Source organism: Astatotilapia calliptera, chromosome 12 (assembly GCF_900246225.1).
Source record: "Astatotilapia calliptera chromosome 12, fAstCal1.2, whole genome shotgun sequence".
In the NCBI taxonomy this organism is placed as follows: Eukaryota; Metazoa; Chordata; class Actinopteri; order Cichliformes; family Cichlidae; genus Astatotilapia; species Astatotilapia calliptera.
In genome coordinates this window covers 25296338-25315124 of record NC_039313.1, presented here as the reverse complement: position 1 = coordinate 25315124, position 18787 = coordinate 25296338, and the positions used below count along the sequence as shown (strand labels likewise).

Genomic DNA, 18787 nt, shown 5'->3' with positions numbered 1-18787 from the left:
ATTTTAACACCTGTCTGATTAACATAAAACCTGAAATATGATGAAAAACCATTTCTTTGTTTATTATCTGTAGCACTTCACAGTAGTCAATAACAATTTTTATTACATGTATGAATTTAATGCCACCTGGACACAGCAAACAAGCCAGAAGTCCAATGAATAATTTCAGTCTCAGTCTTTTTTTTAGGTTTTGCAACCCCAGTCACACAGGGTGAGGCAAGTTTCCATGGCTGTTTCCTTTATACTGATAATTTTATAAACTAATTATAAAAGAGACTCGTTACAATAATCATGAAGGTAAATAATTACTTGAAGCCATAATTCTAGTATAAATTTCCCTATACTGTGCTTAGCAGTAGTAAGAGTGGTTAAAATAGGTCTGATGGCGCTGACTGAACCTCTGAGTCACGCCAAAGAAAAGCCCTCACCAGGCTCATTATTTCACACAGAAACCACTTATAACGAGTATTAGTGCCCACGAAAGAAAAGCTAAAGTGCTTTAAGATTTTTGCAAATTCAATTTCGGACTCTTAAAGCGAAACCGAAACTTCTCAGCCCCTGCGTTTTACAGCTGACAAAAACGATACAAAAGCAATTTAAATATAACACCTTGGCCTCGATGCAGTAACTGCGCGTGTCCCGTAATGATGCAACGCTCTGCAGTTACTGCAGCTCTGTTGCCGCCGAAAAAACCTGATTTGCGGTTTACGTTTGTATACAACCCTAACGAGCTCTCGCCGCCCGAGGCAACGTAACATTTGAGAGGGATCACTGCAGCTTTCAAAATTATAAGGGTCATTAAAAATTTATACATTATTGACTGTATTTAAAACATCTTTTCCACTGACTGTAAAGAGCACTTAAATTTAAGAGGTGCTATTCTCCAACGGCCATAAACTTGTAATAGATAGCCCGAAGGAGGCGTGAAGGAGAGAATTTTCTCTTGCTGAATATGAATAAAGTATAGTGGGGTAACACTGCACAGACAGTTACACTGTGTTACTGTACTTCTTCAGGGAATCGGTGCTTGTTGAGGAGCTGTTTATAAATCACTGTGTCAAACTATCTTATCTGTGACTTAAAAAAAATTACAGAACTATTTATGGCTCTATGTATGGCTGTCTGAAGTACATGTAAGAACTGCTACTCTGTAAATTGCCCACAGTTTGGTCCTTATGCGTCGGTGCATTACGGAGGGAAATACTCTCAAAAGAAGAGTCTGACTGTGGAATGAATTTTAATGTTAACACAAAAACAGCGGCCTGTGATCTCAGCAGGCATCAAGAGTAAGGGGGGGCAGTGGGTGTGTGAGTCGCTTCGAGGTACAATTTATTCCAACCTCTGTGCCTCACCAACTTGAAAGTGGGCTTCAAAAGAACTGAGGATTACCGGCAAGAGAGCTGTGAAGGCGCACGTGGGCCCGAGCACTCGATCTAACTTCATCACATCAAAGATTATTGACCATCGGCTTCCAAAATATGGACCATTCACAAAACTCCACGTGGTCTGAACCTGGGGTTTTGAATCCACAGCCTTCCTGTTTTAATGGTTCTCACCCCACTGCACAGCCACGGCGAACAGAAGCTCTGTTTTGAATACTCCTGCTGGTGGCTTCCACCGCTCTGGCCTGCTGGAGCTTTTACTCAGCCCGGCACAGGATGGCAGAACGTAGCACTTCAAGCTGGCAAAGACGTCAGATCGCTGTGCCAAGCTTCACCCTCCACAGCACCGCCACACCAAAGGAGTCTCGATTGTTTATTTACAATTTGCTGTGGAAATCCCCAGCTCTTCACTGCGATAAATAATTGAGCTGTTTGCTCTGGACACAGTACAAAGGTTTGCTCCGTTCACTCGGAGGCCCGAGGCAGAGGAAGCCGGAGCAGCATGAGCAGAGGCGGGGACACACGAATACCAGCGTGGAGGAGATCTTGGTGCTCTCCCTTCCTCTGCAGCTGTCGCTCCCTCTCCGGGCTACATCTCCTCTTTTTTTTGTCTGCAAACTACAACCCTCTTGTCACCGCAGTCGGAGGAGCGACCTCCCTCTGCCTCCTGGGACACTACACAAATAGCAGGAGTTTAGCCCTCATTGAACTTCTGTTCTTGTTCAGGGGTTCCTGTCTAGTTAGCCCCGTCTATCCAGTTCACCCTCGCTACCTTGTTGTCCAGCAGCAACCTTTACAGCAGATTGCCCAGGAGTGATCAATTGCTCGTGTCTTTGTTGGCGTACAAGAGGCACAGGAGCGTAACAAAAGCTCACAAGCGCAGGAAATGAAAAGTAAGGCAAGGAGGAAAAGTTAAAACCCGAGACGCACAGCTGAATATTGTGGCGGGGCGTTACCTCGCTGTGCTGGGTCGGGCGTCGCTTTCGACCCTGCCGGACGTGACTCTAGACGGCTGACGCTGGTGAACATCTCCCAACCGATACCATATTCCCATGTTGTTTAGTTCGCTGTGTACGAAAAAAAGCCACACAACAGCTTGGTTAGCAGTTTTACCTGCAAATGGCAAAATGATTGCGACGAAAAGAAAAGTTACAAAACTTCACGATTTCATTCATTCCCGCTGTCAAATAGCTCACCCTACACAGGTGTAGTTAACAAGATGGGTCTTGGACTTTGCCGTGATCTGGATGTCACATACAGCTGTCTTCGCATCCTCACGAGGGCTCATTTTCACACAGAGCCTCCTCTTCCTCATGGCAGCTTCCTCTGATGAGTCAAGTACATATGAGGATGTCAGAGAGAAATTGTTAGTTGATTATTCAGTTCTGTTTTCTCCACAGTTTGGTGCTAAAGAAAAGGGAAAAAAAACCTGTCGACAGTTTGAGCCTCTAGGAAAAAATATATATTCACAAATCCCATTTATGCTTTGCTATTTAGTCATTACCATCCTCCGAATAAAAGATGAGCTAATATCAGTTTGTGGGTGACTTGCTGTGCTCAAAGGGGAAATGAGTGGACACTGGAAAGCCACAAAATTCACATGTGTTATTATCATTTTTATCGCTTTAGTAGGTAAAATGACAGAACTAAGTGAATCCTCCATCAGCTTTAGAGCACAACGGGGATTTAAACTCAATATTCTAGATAGAAACTCATACATAATCTCACATGTATACATTAAACATGGATTCACATAAAGTAATAAAACATTAAATTACAACATAGCCAAACAAAACATAATCTCTTTTCTTCATTCTGGCAAAAAGAAAAAAGAAAAAAAAACACATTGCCATGCTTTCCCTATATTGCATCTGTGCCTTGCTCATTTATTTCCCCAGCAACACTAGAAAGTGCAGTGTAAATGCAATGATAATAAAAATAATAAACAAGCTGTCCTCACTCCCCACACCAAAATATTATTACATTTCCACGGCGTGGATAGTGAGGGGGAAATACGTAGCACTCAAAAAGCACTAAAGCATTGGGGAATGCATTTCATTAATATTAGATAACCCCCATCCACTCGTCCTCTCCCCAAATAAATACATAAATAAGGCCCTCATAAAGAAAAGCACAGCTCCAGCTGAGATAAACAATGACTCATGATTCTCTTCTCTTGTACCTCCAGGGCAAAATGTTTATTTTATTCCCACAGCCTGCCATAAATTAAGCTAACCTGCACCCATAAAACATTCACTATCTCAAGCAAAGCTGCCCCTGAGGACCTCGGCATAAGCTGGTCGGAGAGTGGTGGGGGAAAAAAACAAGCAAGAGGAAGGGAGCGAGCCTGTGGTCGGTATTGACTGTTTACCTACTTGTGTCCATTGTTTCTTGCAGTGGTGTGAACGACTCTGGCAGGGCGTCTTTAATATCAGTCAGCTTCATGTCCACGACAACATCGGGCCCCTGCACGAACGACAGCGTGGAGGCAGCAACTTTTAAAAATAATATATGCAAATGCAACTTTGGAAAGGACAGAGAGCAAGAATGAGAAAAAGGTTAGTCATTTTTTTGGGTACTCAGGGAGGAAAATGTAGAGATAATAGACTCAATGATTTACTAAAAGCTCAAGAAGTCTCTAAAGAGAATGGTTGACAAAATAGCTCACGTAATTACTCTCTAATAGCTTTTTCTGGAGTGAGAGAATGCATGTGTGAACTTGTAATCATTCTCAACCTTTTGGCGAGAAGCTATGGGGTGATGGGAGACAGAGCAGGCAGTCTGATCAACAGAATGGGACTAGTTAAAAATAATCACGGACTGTGTAGCTGACATTTTCAAGCATGACTCTTCCCTGTCTCCCATTACATTTTCATTTTTTGCCATAATAAATTGCAATAATACACAGCGGCAGTAGAGAGTGGGGCGAGCCAGGCGTGACTTGATGCGTCCGAAAAGCCTGGATTCCACTGCCACTGTTGCCCGACAGTCATTACCATTAGAGACATTTTTTATTCATAGTTTTTACACTGACGTAAGGAGGAATATGGATGAATGTTATTACTATGCATGAAACCTTTTTTTTTAGTGTTTCCCCCCTTTCTTTTTCCGGGGAGAATTTTTCCTTCGCAACCTGACAAAGGGGGCTATCTACCTTCAACCTAGAGTATGATAAATCACAAACTATTTACTTCTCCCCACATAATACAGGGGCTAATTCTACAGAATCTGTTTTTGTCATAGACAATTACAGTGGGAGCTCCAATGACTGGCAGACAAAATAGCCTTTGTTGATGGCTCTGTCATGTTTTATTTGCGTCAAAGTCTTCAAAACAATGTGGACACGCATTTTAAGATAATATACAGGAACTAGGGGAAGGCCATTTGTATGCTATATACTAAACCGAGGGCCAGATTGAGCTCCGGCACGAGGCAGCCGCTGCCAGGTTGCCTGACTTTAAGGGGGATGCTGAAAAAGAATCGGACTCGATTAAGTCCTAAAATTGAGCTGATGCAAAGTAATAACAAAAATGCAGGTTTTGTTTACTGCCTGCACCGTCCACCTGCAACCCACAGAAACTTAATTAATAGACGACCAATAGTAAGCTGTATGCGCTGAGGTTAGACAGGTTGATTATCCTGGCAATGTAAGCAGGTGTATTTATGGCCACAGAGCAGCTGACAGCCAAGCAGAAACACATCAGCTGTAGGCTGCAGGCAGGAGAGGAGTCAAAAAAATGCCCCAACAGCATTATGAGAAATACAATGCAAAGATCATTTCAGCCACAGAGGAGTCGTGGCTACTCAAATCAGGAGCTCTCTCTCTGTAAATATATATATATCCTACAGCATTTTCTCTTGCATAAATAGGAGGCATTTTCTGATTCAAATATTATATGTACATAAGCTTTGGTAACCATGGCTGCTGCTGATCAGATAAATTGGAATAGTTAAAATGCAGCTCATTGCTATTTCATGAATAAACATAAATAATATCTTCGAGGGCCACCAACATGAAAAATACCTCTTCCAGGTATTATCCATCCAGAATATGCATGCATATCCATTTTATCGAAAACTTTAAAACTGCACTACCAGTCCTGGCTTTTTTAAAGCGGGACAAACACAAGGCCTATTAAGATATTCTGGCAGCAAAAAGTGAGCTAATGACCATTGGCATACAACAATCAAAAAAGAAGGTGCAGCAGATGAGGAGCTAGTGCAGAGCACATAGGAAAAGGGAGAAGTTTACATTCACGCTTACAGTTTTCCTGGTGAAACAGAGGTAGCGTGTGACCTTGGATTTGAATAAGCTGTCCTTCCTCAGGTCGGCGTCAGAGCCATCTGTTGTTTGTGCAACCTACGTGGAAAAAATAGGGGAAAAAAAAAACAAGGAGAGAGAAAACATGCAGGAGGTGGGATAAAGTTAATGTATGTATGCCATGAGCGTGCTGCTTTTGCCTCTTCCTTTGCATACTAGCCTTAATTAACGCTTGCCTACACTACTGCTCCATCTCATTAGTGCTCTGCGTGGGTAAAGAAGTCTTAGCCTCCAAAAAGGTGGCTAAAAATATCATCTCTTGGGACTTGGCTGATTAAAGATGCCCTGACAAGGATCTGCTCTAATAAGGGAGGCAAACTTCAACGTGGGAAAGCAGGGAATATATTTATGGTAAATGTGGAATGTATCTTTTAAAAAAAAATAAACCTTCTGTAATGTATCCAGAGTGAAGACGTGGGTAAACTGAGACTGAGACACTGCGCACACAGCACGAGTAGTTTTACTTTATTTAAGGAGACAGCTTTTTCTAAGAATAAATTACAAAGAATTTAAAGTCTGATTTCAAAGACCCGAGCCGCTTGCCCTTGTACAACAGGCTCATTCATAGTTGTAAACAAGCAGTAGAGTCAGTAAAAAAAAAGAGAGATTGCATCAAATTGACAGCATGTGGGTACCACAAGTCAACCTCAAGGTCCTATACTGCATTGCTATGTAAATTTAGGTATGCAGGGCAGAGTGATAAAGCAAAATATAACCTGCAGACTGCATCGCAGAGACTCTTCCATCGTTCGAGCAAACATGCTTGGCTGAAGCGTCATGTTCCATTGGCTATCATGTGAGAATAACCTAAATAACTGCCAGAGTTACTTTCTAAAGGGATCCTTTACAAAGAAGAGTCAATCTAATGAGGTTCATTCAAATGAAGAAGTCATAGATCTCTGCACCCACCCACACACATTACCCCCTTGACAATAATGATGAATGACCCCGGTGACTGGTTGAGGGGGGGGGGGGACATGGTATGGGGAGATTCATGCAAAACCACCACTGACTAGATGGGATGAGAGCAGAGGCTAGAGTGGGGAACAGAGACAGATAGTAGGATGAGAAGAGAGAAAGAGGAGAAGATGAGCAGAGAGAGGGATTGCAGGGCCTCTCCACAGCAGTTCCATGAAAGGTCCCAGAAGGAGCCAATACATCACCAGCCTCTCTTACTTCCTTACAAGACAACCCGTCTTGGCCACCTTTTTCCAGGTCAGTAGCCAGCGCATCCTGTCAGCGTAAACAAAGGGCTCGCTTTGTGAAACCCAAAGTCAAGTTGAGGAGTAACGAGGGCACGGTCCTCTGAGGAGGCACCTCAGGCATCATCCTGCCACAGCCGCCGGCAGCAAGAACGCGACGCAGCTTGAATTTGAAACGCCAACCGCTGAGCCACGGCAGCAAAAGCATGTGTAAACTTGTAGTGGATCTTGTCTAATACATACACGAGTGCCACTGTATGGCGCCGTCATTACACAGACTTCAATGAGAAGAATGTCACCTGTCTGATAAGAGATATCACACCTCTGATATTGAAATATGGTCGTGTCATTTGATTTAAAATGCAATGTCAGATTCAACTACTGCTTCTTAAAAGCTTATGCTCGCAGTGATCTGAAAGCCCACCGATGAAACAAGTCTTTAGGGGGTATTGAATATTCCTATGAAGCATCTCTGGAGACAGACATAAGCAGCAAGATGCCATGAAGCACTGAGAGACACAGCTGTGAATACAGATATAAAGGCATAAAATCAAAACTCTCTGGAGAGTAAAACCAGGTGAAGAGAAAATATACGAGGCACAGGGAAACAAAGAAAAACACAGAAGCTGAGAAGTATTTCAGATCTTATTTTAAAATAAATCAGCTTCTGACAATATATTAAAAAAACACACACACTGTGGCTATTTACAGGTTTTTAACTCTATTTGGGGGGTCTGTAAAATAGCGTAAAAGCGCACACATTTTAATGATTAAAAATAACCATTAAGTTCCTGTTGCTTTGAGGCCCACCTTATTAACAGACCCGTGACAGCTGGACAGACTAAATGAGGAGTAGATCAAGTACTTAAAATATGTGTGTGAGTATGCACAGTACTCTCATACAACACTGAAATGACTTCCATCATTACAATTTATTCCTCTGATAAAGCCTTTATAAGCTATGTTTGCTGTTCTGTTTGTCTGCCTGTCATTAGGACCATGGAAAAAACTACCAAGAAAACCTGAGAAGTGGAGCACATGGGTACACATGGGTGCCCTTTACATTTGGGCCATTTTAAAGAAAAATCACTTTCTTCAAAACGGCTGAATACAGCATTTGCCTTGGTAGAGTTTTTGCCCCTTAAATCCCCTTGTGTGTGTGTGTGTATAATATAATAATATATATCAGGGTAGGCTAATGAAAATCCAGCTGAGTGACATGAAAACATAATGACCCACACCCAGTCCTTGTTTATTGGTTTGCATTTACAATTTAACACTTATCCTTATTGTCCTTCAGTATTCCAGTTCTGACATTGCCCCTGTGAGCATACGCCACAGACAGATAGATTTAGTTGTATCTACATGGTAGTTATAGTGGCTGTCCTGCTGGCAGCTTGAGCTTGGACACAACAACAAATTTCCTCTTTGGGGACACTAAAGCATAAAGCAAAGTAAAACTACAGTTACATGATCCATTTGTTTCTTAAGTCCCATTTTGAAGCTTTGAGATACAACTTTCAGGTGCAATGCAACAAACTGGAAGTTGTGAAGGGGGCGGGTCCGACTATGAAGCCACCCATTGGCTAATGGCTTGTCAGTAACAAGTTGTTAGCCAATGATGGTTCAATGCGTGAACCCCAGATAATCCTCTCTGAAACAGTATGACCAAGATTTAAAAAACAGACATATTTTGTATAGACATACTCCAATACACAGTCCAATATTTCAGTTGGAAGTAGGGCTGCCACAAACGATTATTTTGATAGTCGACAAGTCACCGATTATTTTCAGATCATGCATCCATTGGACATAAAACGTACAGCTTATTGCACCAGCAGCATCTGCTCTTATATAACTATCATTAGCTTACAGCTTTAAGTGTTTAAGGTATGTGCTAACTAAAAAGAAAGACAAGATGATAGTTTATAAAATTTTTAATGACATTTGCAGATTGTTTCGGTGGAGTTTAATAAACTCAGCCGTTGCTCCTTGCTATCTAAAATATAACAGGACACTGGAGTATATTCTCGAGTATCTCATACTTCTGATAATCAGTTGTCTGCTTGACGTTTATTCAGCTGTGTAAAAACTATAACTTTAATCTCAGCCAAACCGATTTACTCAGGAACAAATAAAATACTAAAAAAAAGCCAAACAATAACATTTTTAAGTTATCTAAGTGACTTATATATCATGTTTAACCTGAGTAGTGAAAGACGGCGTTGGGTTTGAAAACGATTTGCCGAGAGTCCGGTGTTCTCACCGGCTCTAATGAGCCTTGAACCCCGGCTAACGATCGAGCTGGTGGGTAACAGACGTCTCCGAAAACGTCGGAGCGCTTTTGAAAATATGTGGTTGTCTTGATAAACCAAGCAGATATTTGAAGTTTACACGGCTACATTCTTGCCTGAAAATATGTTAAATGTTTATTTTGTGACCCAGAAAGAATAATAAGCGTAATATTAAAACTAACTAGCTGCCGCCATTGCTGGAAACTGAGCAGGGCCGCGTGGTTCCTGAATTTGGACACGATACCGGACACTGCTTCTTCTTCCTCTTTGGGGTTTAACGGCAGCTGGCATCCTTGTACATGCAGTGCTGCCATCTTCTGTTTCAGTCCGTTATTACACTCTTAAATCCAACTTCTTATTCCTGCATCTTTTGGGATCTTACAAAGCTTCAAACAACGCGTCGACTATTAAATTAGTCGTCGACGATTTTAATAGTCGACGTAATCGTGATTAGTCGACTAATCGTGGCAGCCCTAGTTGGAAGCAATGTCCATCATTACTATCTATGTCATACACCCAATAATTTGCTAATGCAAAGGATTTTCCTATTATTCAAGGAATAATAGGAAAACAGTTAACACTGGCGCCTCACAGCAACAAGGTCCTGAGTGTGACTCCACTATCTGGCTGGGGCCTTTCAGTGTGGAGTGTGGAGTACTCTCTGGGTACTCCAGCTTCCTCCCACAATCCAAAGACATGCAGTTAGTGGGGTTAGGTTAATTGATTATTCTAAAATTGCCCATAGGTGTGAATGTGAGTGTGAATGGTTGTCTGTCTCTAAGTGTTAGCCCTGCAATAGAGTCGCCCTGTGACAGCTGGGATAGGCTCCAGCCCCCCATCACCTTGATAAGGATAAGAGGATGGATAAGACGTATTCACTCTTTCTTACAATGCCTAAATGTTTTGTTCATGGTTGAAATAATTTACAGAGAAAGGAGGAGCATTAACAAGTACATAATAATGATGTGGGGCAGCTGCATATTGTTTGCTTGAGGCTGTGTTCAACTAGCCACTAGGTGGCCATTATGCAAATGTGCAGGGATGTAGACAAGCCATGCAAGAAACCCTGTTTTCCTAACAAGACATTTTGGACAGAGAATAACTTTTCTGGATGACCTTTGAACTTTGCAGGTGTTTGACAAGCACAAAAATAGTTTATGACAGAAAAAGAGGTAAACCCAAAAAGCATAATATGTGTACTTTAAAGAACTAAAGTCACTTTGAAATCTACTTGACTTTCTTGTTGAGATTCAGCGTGTGTGTTAAAGTGGGTGCTAAAGCGTGCGAGCAATTAGTTTAGCTGAAAGCAGAGCGGAAGAAGCTAGCTGCCATAGCTCCTTTGCAACCCATGAACAGAGCATGAGTGAGCAAGAGTCTACTCAGTGCGTTTGATGTTAGGTGGCTGCTGGTGCTTTAGCAAAGCTCCTGATCCCAGTGGAACAGTGTTTGATCTGGGCCTGCGCTCTCTCGTGTTGGAACAACCTGCTCAAGTTCAGAGATGTGAGCGTACGGTATCAGAGAGCAAAAGAGTTAATCAGCTCTTTGATCTGCTTTATAAAGTATATGGAAAGCATGGTGAACAGTCCGTATTAAGGAGGTATTTGAAAAGATTTCTTATATGAAAGGAGAAAAAAAATCAATACAGCTAATATCCTGAGACTTTCCCTCCTCAGTGGTGCATTAGTACACTGATACCAACTGCAGATATTTTTGTTTGTATTTCAAGTCTGCAGATGAAAGACCACATAGTGATGTTCGAAAAGATATTCTTGAAGATGGGACAAACGCATTTGAAATAGATCCTATGAGCCTGAAAGACCTTGAATCTTATCTTGGAGGATGACTTGCACTTAACTTTTTATTCTTTATGCTCTAATCTTGAATCATAACTTTTTAAAATTGACTTAAAAATTTGACAATAAAACCCTCTTAAAGGTTGTACTGCAGTCCTTCTTTTCTACAAACGAGTATCTTACTCTATCAGAAGCTACCATCTCAAATAGAGAAAGTCATCAGATTTATTAGGCAGCCAAAGTTTGTGGGTGATCCACTAACAACACACTAACGCTTAAAACCAACCACAGCCAGTTTAATATTCTTAGTTAGCGTATTGTCTGTCTTGTCTTAATGTTGGTTTAAAATGGAGCACTGTAACAAAAAATAATTTCCCCCAGGGATCAATAAAGTATTCTGATTCTGATTCTGATTCTGATTTAGTGACCAACGCAGGTCACAAAGCGCAGCTATGAGGTAGTTTAAAATAATCTACTAGCAACATCCCTGCAGCTAAGCACTGATAACTTGACACAACTAGGAGTCGACAGCCAACCTCTGGCACATTGGGAAGGCTGTACATAGGCACAATACTTTACATAAACTACATCCTAATAACAGCATGCTAACAAGCTTACAACAGTGCATTTAAGATTAACAATATCAAATTTCTCATATTTAGCAACTGCCATGTTGCTAAACACCATCTTAGTTCATTCTGGCAGCTGACCATTTCAACGCAAAGTGCAGCTGAGGCTGATTGGAGCATACACATTGTGATTAAGATTTATTTATTATGATACCCTTGCAACAGATCAATAGCATTAAGCTATGGCTCCAAGTGTAGCGACTCACACATTTGCTTGGTAAGCGAAAGGCATCTGGTATAAAAGCCTGCCAAATCCAACATGCAGAATTACACACTATGGTGACCCTTTGTGACAAGGGAGCAGCCCAAAGTAGCTCAGATGCTAACATTACCATTTGAAACTAAAGTAGTAACCTACTAAGTTTGGTCAATTAGTTCTACTAGCATGTTTTCATGCAGTAACAGTATTTCCTGCAAAAACAGAGTGAAATCAGATTTATATTTATTTTAAAAATTCGTTTTTAATTTTGCACTTCTCGTCTACCACCCTCTGGAACATACACAGTGTTTGCACACACAGCGTAAGGTGCAGTGGACTGGTAGAGAATGAAATCTGATTTCCCTGTGTTTGTTACTGTGTTGCGTGTACGCAGTTTCCGTGCCGATGGCTCCTTTCTGATGCCAACCCACCGTCATCTGCTCAATAGGAACAAGCTGAGTGTGTTGGGTGGAGCAGGAAGAGATAAAAACAGGGGGAAGAGGGAGGCTTTGGGGGCCTAATGAAAACAAAAGAAGCTTGAATAGGAAGAAGGGAAGAGGAAGAGAGATCTGCCCTTGAGCTTGTTTCGTGCTTTGATAAACTTGCGCACTGTCTTCTCTTTTTTTACCCTTTAAACTAAGTTACAAAAAAAAATCTAATTAAGCAGCCTACCCTGCACTACTTCACATTTCTGTTAATGGTGAAGATGCTGTGAGACTTGAACATAAAGAAAACATGAGGACAAAGTTAAATTATATGGGGATAAACCTAACATCATTAAACCTTTGCCTCTGGTGTGTCTACAACACTGGTGGCAACCAACGATGGCAATCCGTCTAATCATCAAAGTAAACTTTATGAATAAGTCATCTAGCAGATCTTACAAAAACACCTTGAAAGGGTGCCAACAGCCTGGGTGTGCATTATGCTACACAATCATTTTCAACTGTTACATGTGCAACTCAGTACAGAAAGCAAAATAAATCTTATTAGATCTCCAATTATGACAACAATCACTGATTAACAATTTGGATTCTGGTCCTATCACAAAAACACTTTAAAATGTTAAATGCATCATCAGGACAAAAAAGTGCTTTTTTACTGAACCTGTGATTTTTAAAAGAAATGAAATAAAGTGCAGACTTGCTCTCAGCCTGTTTTAGCAAACACACATGCAGGTGCCTATAGTTCAAAAAAATTACAAATGGGATATTTTGACCTTGGAGTCGATGTAATGAAATATGAAATATGAGTCACCTTGCTCTCGAGTTATTATGTTCACAAATTTAGGTGTCCACTTCACCTGGCCACCCACCCACCTACCCAGCATGATAATGACGATACCCCATCAGCCTTTCATGGGGTAAAAATCATCAGAACCTTAACAGGTGTGGTACAAAAAACAGTTACAGTTACTGTAAGTAATTATACCCATCATAATAACTATATGGGGTTACCACTGACAAAAGTGGCTAGGTGTCACCTCTGCTAATTTGACTCAGAACTGGATCTATCTACTGTATTTTCATCGTTGGCGCCTTTTGGATAATTTTAATTAACTGGTTTTGTGTATGTTAATTATAGAATAGAATAGAATAGAATAGAATAGAATTCAACTTTATTGTCATTGCACATGCACAGGTACAGGGCAACGAAATGCAGTTTGCATCCATCCAGAAGTGCTTTAGTGATATAGATATATTACAATATATATTAGCAATAATATAGATATGTGAGTATATTACAGAAATGGGTCTATTATGGTATGTTATAATGTACACGGTATGAAGTATGTTGTGAATATTCTATAACTATAAGTATGTACAGGCTGTAGTGAGTACAAGCTATGTACAGGATATGAACAGGATATAAATATGAAAAACTATACAGAATATGAAATAAATAACTTTACAGAATCTGGGATATACAGCTATACAGAAATGGGAACTATGCAAGTTGTAAACAGTTGTAGGATTAAAGATTATCGAATGTACAGAATGATTATTTACACAGAGCTATACAGTAGTGCAGTTAAGATAAGTGAGGGTGTAGATAGTTTCTACAGAGGCTATATAAAGTGCTAGTGGTTATATTATATGAACAGCCATAAAAATAGTCCATTTTTGGTGAATGACTTCTTTACTTGGAACTAATTAGTGAATATCTGGACATCTGAAAACTATGGATACAGCTTAATAACCAGGCTTGCCAGCATAAGGTGATAACAATCCACCCTTTCATCCATGTATGGTTTACATCATGGTGGCAGGCAAAATGCTAACACTGTGCGCCCCAGGGCAGCTGTGGCTACAATGTAGCTTGCCATCGCCAGTGTGTGAATGTGTGTGTGAATGGGTGAATGACTGAATGTAGTGTAAAGCGCTTTGGGGTCCTATGGACTAGAAAAGCGCTATACAAATGCAGGCCATTTTTACTGAACCTTCAGAATGCAATTGGTGATTTCATGGTGTACGTCAGTCTTTTATATATAAAACCTATACTCGGGATGTTTGTACTCACAACATAGTAGCCATCAGGGGCCTTGCTGGGTGAAGACACTACTCCAACTGCAGTGATGGGGTCTATGGGAAACTTGCTGCTGACTTCAGACATGTCGAAGCTCTGTTAGAAAAGCAGAAGAGTACCATTACAATTGGTACAATTGGTATCAACGGTTCTTTCTGCAGAGGTGAAACACACACATACACACACACACACACACACACACATATATATATGCGTGTGTGTGTGTGTGTGTGTGTGTGTGTGTGTGTGTGTGTGTGTGTGCACGCGCGCGTGTGTGTTTCACCTCTGGCAGTCATTACACAGAGGATGCACACAGACTTTCTTGGCTAAAATGGCCACAATATTGACTTCTTGATGAGGCTTATTAGGATCTAGAAGAAAAAGTGTCCGCCTAATCCAGGATCAAATGACAAGTGAGACCAGTGACAAAACAGCATTTGGAGACTACCCAATGACTTCACCAAATCACAAATTAGGGGGAGTGATCACATATTTTCAAGGAAGTCCCAATCAATTGCTATCTCTTCCTGTCTAAGGGAATTTTTTTCTAATGGGTATGCAAGCCTCTTACAGGGTAAGTGGCTTTACAAAAGGTTCCCTTGCGCAATTTTATTAGATTAGGTTTAAAACATTCTTGTACTAACTGACAAAGTTGCTGCATTCAATCTTGATATTTAGAAAATCTATTGCAATTAAGCTGATCAAATTAGGGGTTTTACTCCAGAAAACAGCTGTCTCTTTAACAAATGCTAGATAGCTGTACTTATTCAAATGAAACAGGATAGCAAATTAGCTAATAGATTGAAGAATCTCTTTGCAACATTCATTTGTTTAAAATGAGCTTTGTTTTTCCAGCACAAAAACAAGGCCTGGAGAACTTATCCAGGCAGATTAACTAAAAAAAGAGAAACCATTGCAAGCATATTGCATTTCCAAAGACAAAAATCACCATGAAATCCAAGATAGTATACAGTCTTAAATAGTACTGAAGAGCCAGTTTGTGGTTGTAAGTTATATGGAGAATTATAATATTATAATATTATAATAATAATCTTACAAATTATTTAAACATGTACCTGCGAACATTTTGCATATTGCTAACCTGTCAGGTCACAGGTGACAAACTTCAATAATTCTTATGTTAAGAACCATTATTAGAAACTATGCTCATAAAATTAAGACGCTAATGCGGTTTATGCTGTATCTGACAGTCATATTTACAAGCTAAGAGCAGTTCTTTGGCTAAAAAAAACCAACTTTCTGTTTAGCTAGCATACTTACTGGTTTTAGGGTTTAAATAGTTTTAGCTTTATCCTGTATCCATCTGGAAAGTGCTTATTTACAAGTGCCCAGTTACAACTGCTTTACCGAGAGGGGTGTGACGCAAACACAGCTCTAGTTAACGTCCAACATGCATCTTGTGTTATAAAACGCTAACGCCCGTCATATAGCAGTCTTACAAATTACCTGGAGACTTGAAACCCACCACAAACTCAACGGTGAGCTGACACAGAAGCTAAACCCAGAGTCCTTTGTGTTTTTACCTGCTAAAACGTCTCCCCCCGTTATCACTACCACTTTGTGAACTTTGGCCTTTACATGCCAACATGTAGCAAGGAAATACTTCCTGGTGTTCAAGGGAAGAAATTATTAACTACAGTCCAATATTTGGTCTTCCAAGAATATTTTTTTTCCTGTGATTTATTGTTTTATTAATAAATAAATAAATAAAACGATAAAAAAAACAAAATGGGACATTTTATTCAGCAAACGGCTTAGATATCAGTTGCTTAAAACAAACAAAACAAAAAAAAAAACTTAAATTAAGAACAAAGCATGCAAAGAATTTCAAGGCCTGCAATGCCAGGGTGTATTTTTTAGCAATAACCTACGTGATCCAATTTAGCTGTTGTAACTAAATTAGGTTGTGCTTCACTAAATGGCTATCATTACATGGCTATATCTACAGGTCACGCCTCCTGGCAGTTGGTTGTCTCTCTAATAGTCACATGTCGTTTCTGTAATCAGATGAAAGTAAGACCAAGCCCAGTGTATTGACTTAGCTGTAACATTAGGATGTTCATGTCTCTCTGAGTGCAAAACTTGAAAGCCTCTTTGTAGACTGTCCAAAACACCAGCAGGCGGCAGATGCTTTCCCATCATCGAGTTTATTATTTCTGCCCCCACCATACCAATCAAATAAATTATTTCATTCTGCGACTATTATCCTAATGTACTGTATTCAAATCAAAGACTTGTTGCTCTGCTCTATGACATGGTGCCATATGCTGGCCGAATGTCACACGCAGTGAGATGTATTTATTGGCGATCGGTTTTCCTTCTGAAATTTATGAAGAGGGGGTGACTTTCAGAGGAAAGTGACACCCCATGTAACAAAAAAACATTTTAACACTTCCATTCATGTGGTTGATTTTACCAAGGATGCAGACAAAAATATTACCGCTTGCCTTTATAACCCTTCCTTTAAAAAATCTTTTCTGATGTTGATTGTCTCACTATCCAGTATATTAACATTTAATGAACATAAAAGACCTAGAGAAAATAAAATGTTTGCCTTTTACATTTTGTTTCAAATCTTACTGTCGATGCAGTGTGATGACAATTCGAATAATTCGCATAACATCTTTCATGATCCTCCAAATATATCTGATTATCAGATTTTACTCCTTTAAGTCATCATTTGAGTTTGTAATGGGGAGAATAGTTTGTCTTGCATAGCCTGTGGCTGACAGAATAAAACAAGTGTAAAGATCCTGGCATGTTGCAAACAGTGTTCTTCACGTCATACAACACAGCACTGATAACTGTGGCTAACTGTATGTCAGTTGGAGCTGCAATTAATTCCGGTGAGGAAGTTTACACAGTGGAAGAAGATTTTCCTACTTAGTAAGCCCCTGTAACACCCCGTATCATCACCACCACCAACCTCACATGCACCAGCACATGCTATCACATCAAGGTGTTGACAACCTACTGAAACGCGCTCGTTTTGGGCAGAGATTTGCAGTGGTGCTGAAGTTGATAAAATAAAATCTCAGGTGTTGGTAGGGAGAAAAGAGTAGACGGAGGGGGAAAAAACCCCAAAACAACAACACATGCTCCAGCTGCGAAGAGGTGCACCTGCTAAAGTAATGCTCTAATTATGGAATAGGTGATGAAACACTCATTGAGAGTCTGGAGATAGCAGCAACACATGCTAACTGTGAAAACCATCAGCTTTTACAGTGTTTTAATGTGTGGCACATTGCATGCTGAGGGTTGTGGGGTAAGATGAATGATGGCTGTGGCAGATTTCTGTGGGGGAGCAGCCAGTGTAGGACGCATAGCATTACAGCTGGCATTTTGAAAAGGTTCATTAAAACTGTGATTTCTCTGTTCACGCTTTGTTTCATGTATACTTTATGACACATCTCGCTTTAAAGTTGACCCCATAAATACTGGATCATCTTATCATGAGCAAAATATCATGCACACACACACACATTCTAGTAACAATCTTGTAGTCGTGAGTGGTAATCAGTGGATGAAAGAAGAGCCCCTGGACTAAAATTATACCTTGGTGAATAACTTTGCACCTGAATGATTAAAGGAAAAAAAAAAACCAGCAAAGGTTTTCTTTTCCACGTGTAAAGGTCATTCACTGTGTTCAGTAATTTGCTGACACTAGACTAGGGAACAGAGATGGAGATTTCTGTGTTGCCACCCCGAGAGTAATAATATCCTATCTCAACTTGGGAAATCTACTGCACCCCAACGTCCCCGTCACCCGCATGAGCCCATTATGGGCTATGTAGAAATCTGCAGGTCTCATTTTATATATAACCCTCAACCCCCTCCTCCTTGCTTTTCTACACATTAAAAAAAAAAAAAAACGTGTCTCCTGAATAGCTTATAATAACAAGCTTTAGGAAGCCTACCCTGAGCGTCCCCATAGAATACAGCCTCGCATGGCTCCATGATATCATGCTTCTCTCTAATTAAAGGTCAGTTTGGTCGAGTCTCATTGCTGCCCTGGCTGGAAAAAAACTCCCGAAACATGATGGCTTCTCCAAATGTGATTTAATTTTCCATTTATGCCATCTGTTTTCTTGGCCAAAGCACTGAATTGCACAAGTTGAAGATGTATGAACTGTCAGATTCACTCACTAATTCTTCATGTTTGCAGTTTAAAACAAATCATCCATAAAAAGAGGAGACTTCTTAAAATGCTTCTAGATAACGCGGCGCTATTTCCGACAAAGCTTGCTGTATCTCAGTAAAAACAGAACGCATTCATTTGGAAATCCTTTCAAATCTTAACTCGAAAAATACAAAGAAAGCATATTTAATAAGTTTAATATCAAAACTGTTTGAGTTTGAAATCAATATCTGCCACATGTTTTGTTTTTTAACAGCACATAAAAGTGATCTAATCCTAAAA

At 40.3% G+C, this 18787-nt stretch overlaps 1 protein-coding gene across 4 annotated transcripts in view; it reads right to left on the bottom strand.

Annotated features, from left to right (window-relative positions):
- The window catches only part of LOC113033774 (multivesicular body subunit 12B-like), a 35696-nt gene extending 19748 nt beyond the window's left edge, over window positions 1-15948 (bottom strand). For 2 of the 4 annotated variants that reach the window (XM_026187866.1, XM_026187869.1), the window contains exons 1-6: window positions 15814-15933; window positions 14341-14442; window positions 5647-5742; window positions 3758-3848; window positions 2579-2708; window positions 2339-2449 (exon numbers count right to left, since the gene is read on the bottom strand). In XM_026187866.1, coding sequence (XP_026043651.1) covers window positions 2339-2449; window positions 2579-2708; window positions 3758-3848; window positions 5647-5742; window positions 14341-14433 — 521 coding nt within the window. In that variant the 5' untranslated portion in view covers window positions 14434-14442; window positions 15814-15933. Of the gene's footprint in view, window positions 1-2338; window positions 2450-2578; window positions 2709-3757; window positions 3849-5646; window positions 5743-14340; window positions 14443-15627 lie in introns of all 4 variants that reach the window. The other 2 variants (XM_026187868.1, XM_026187867.1) reach the window with 2 other exon arrangements.
- Between the last annotated feature and the right edge of the window lie 2839 nt (window positions 15949-18787).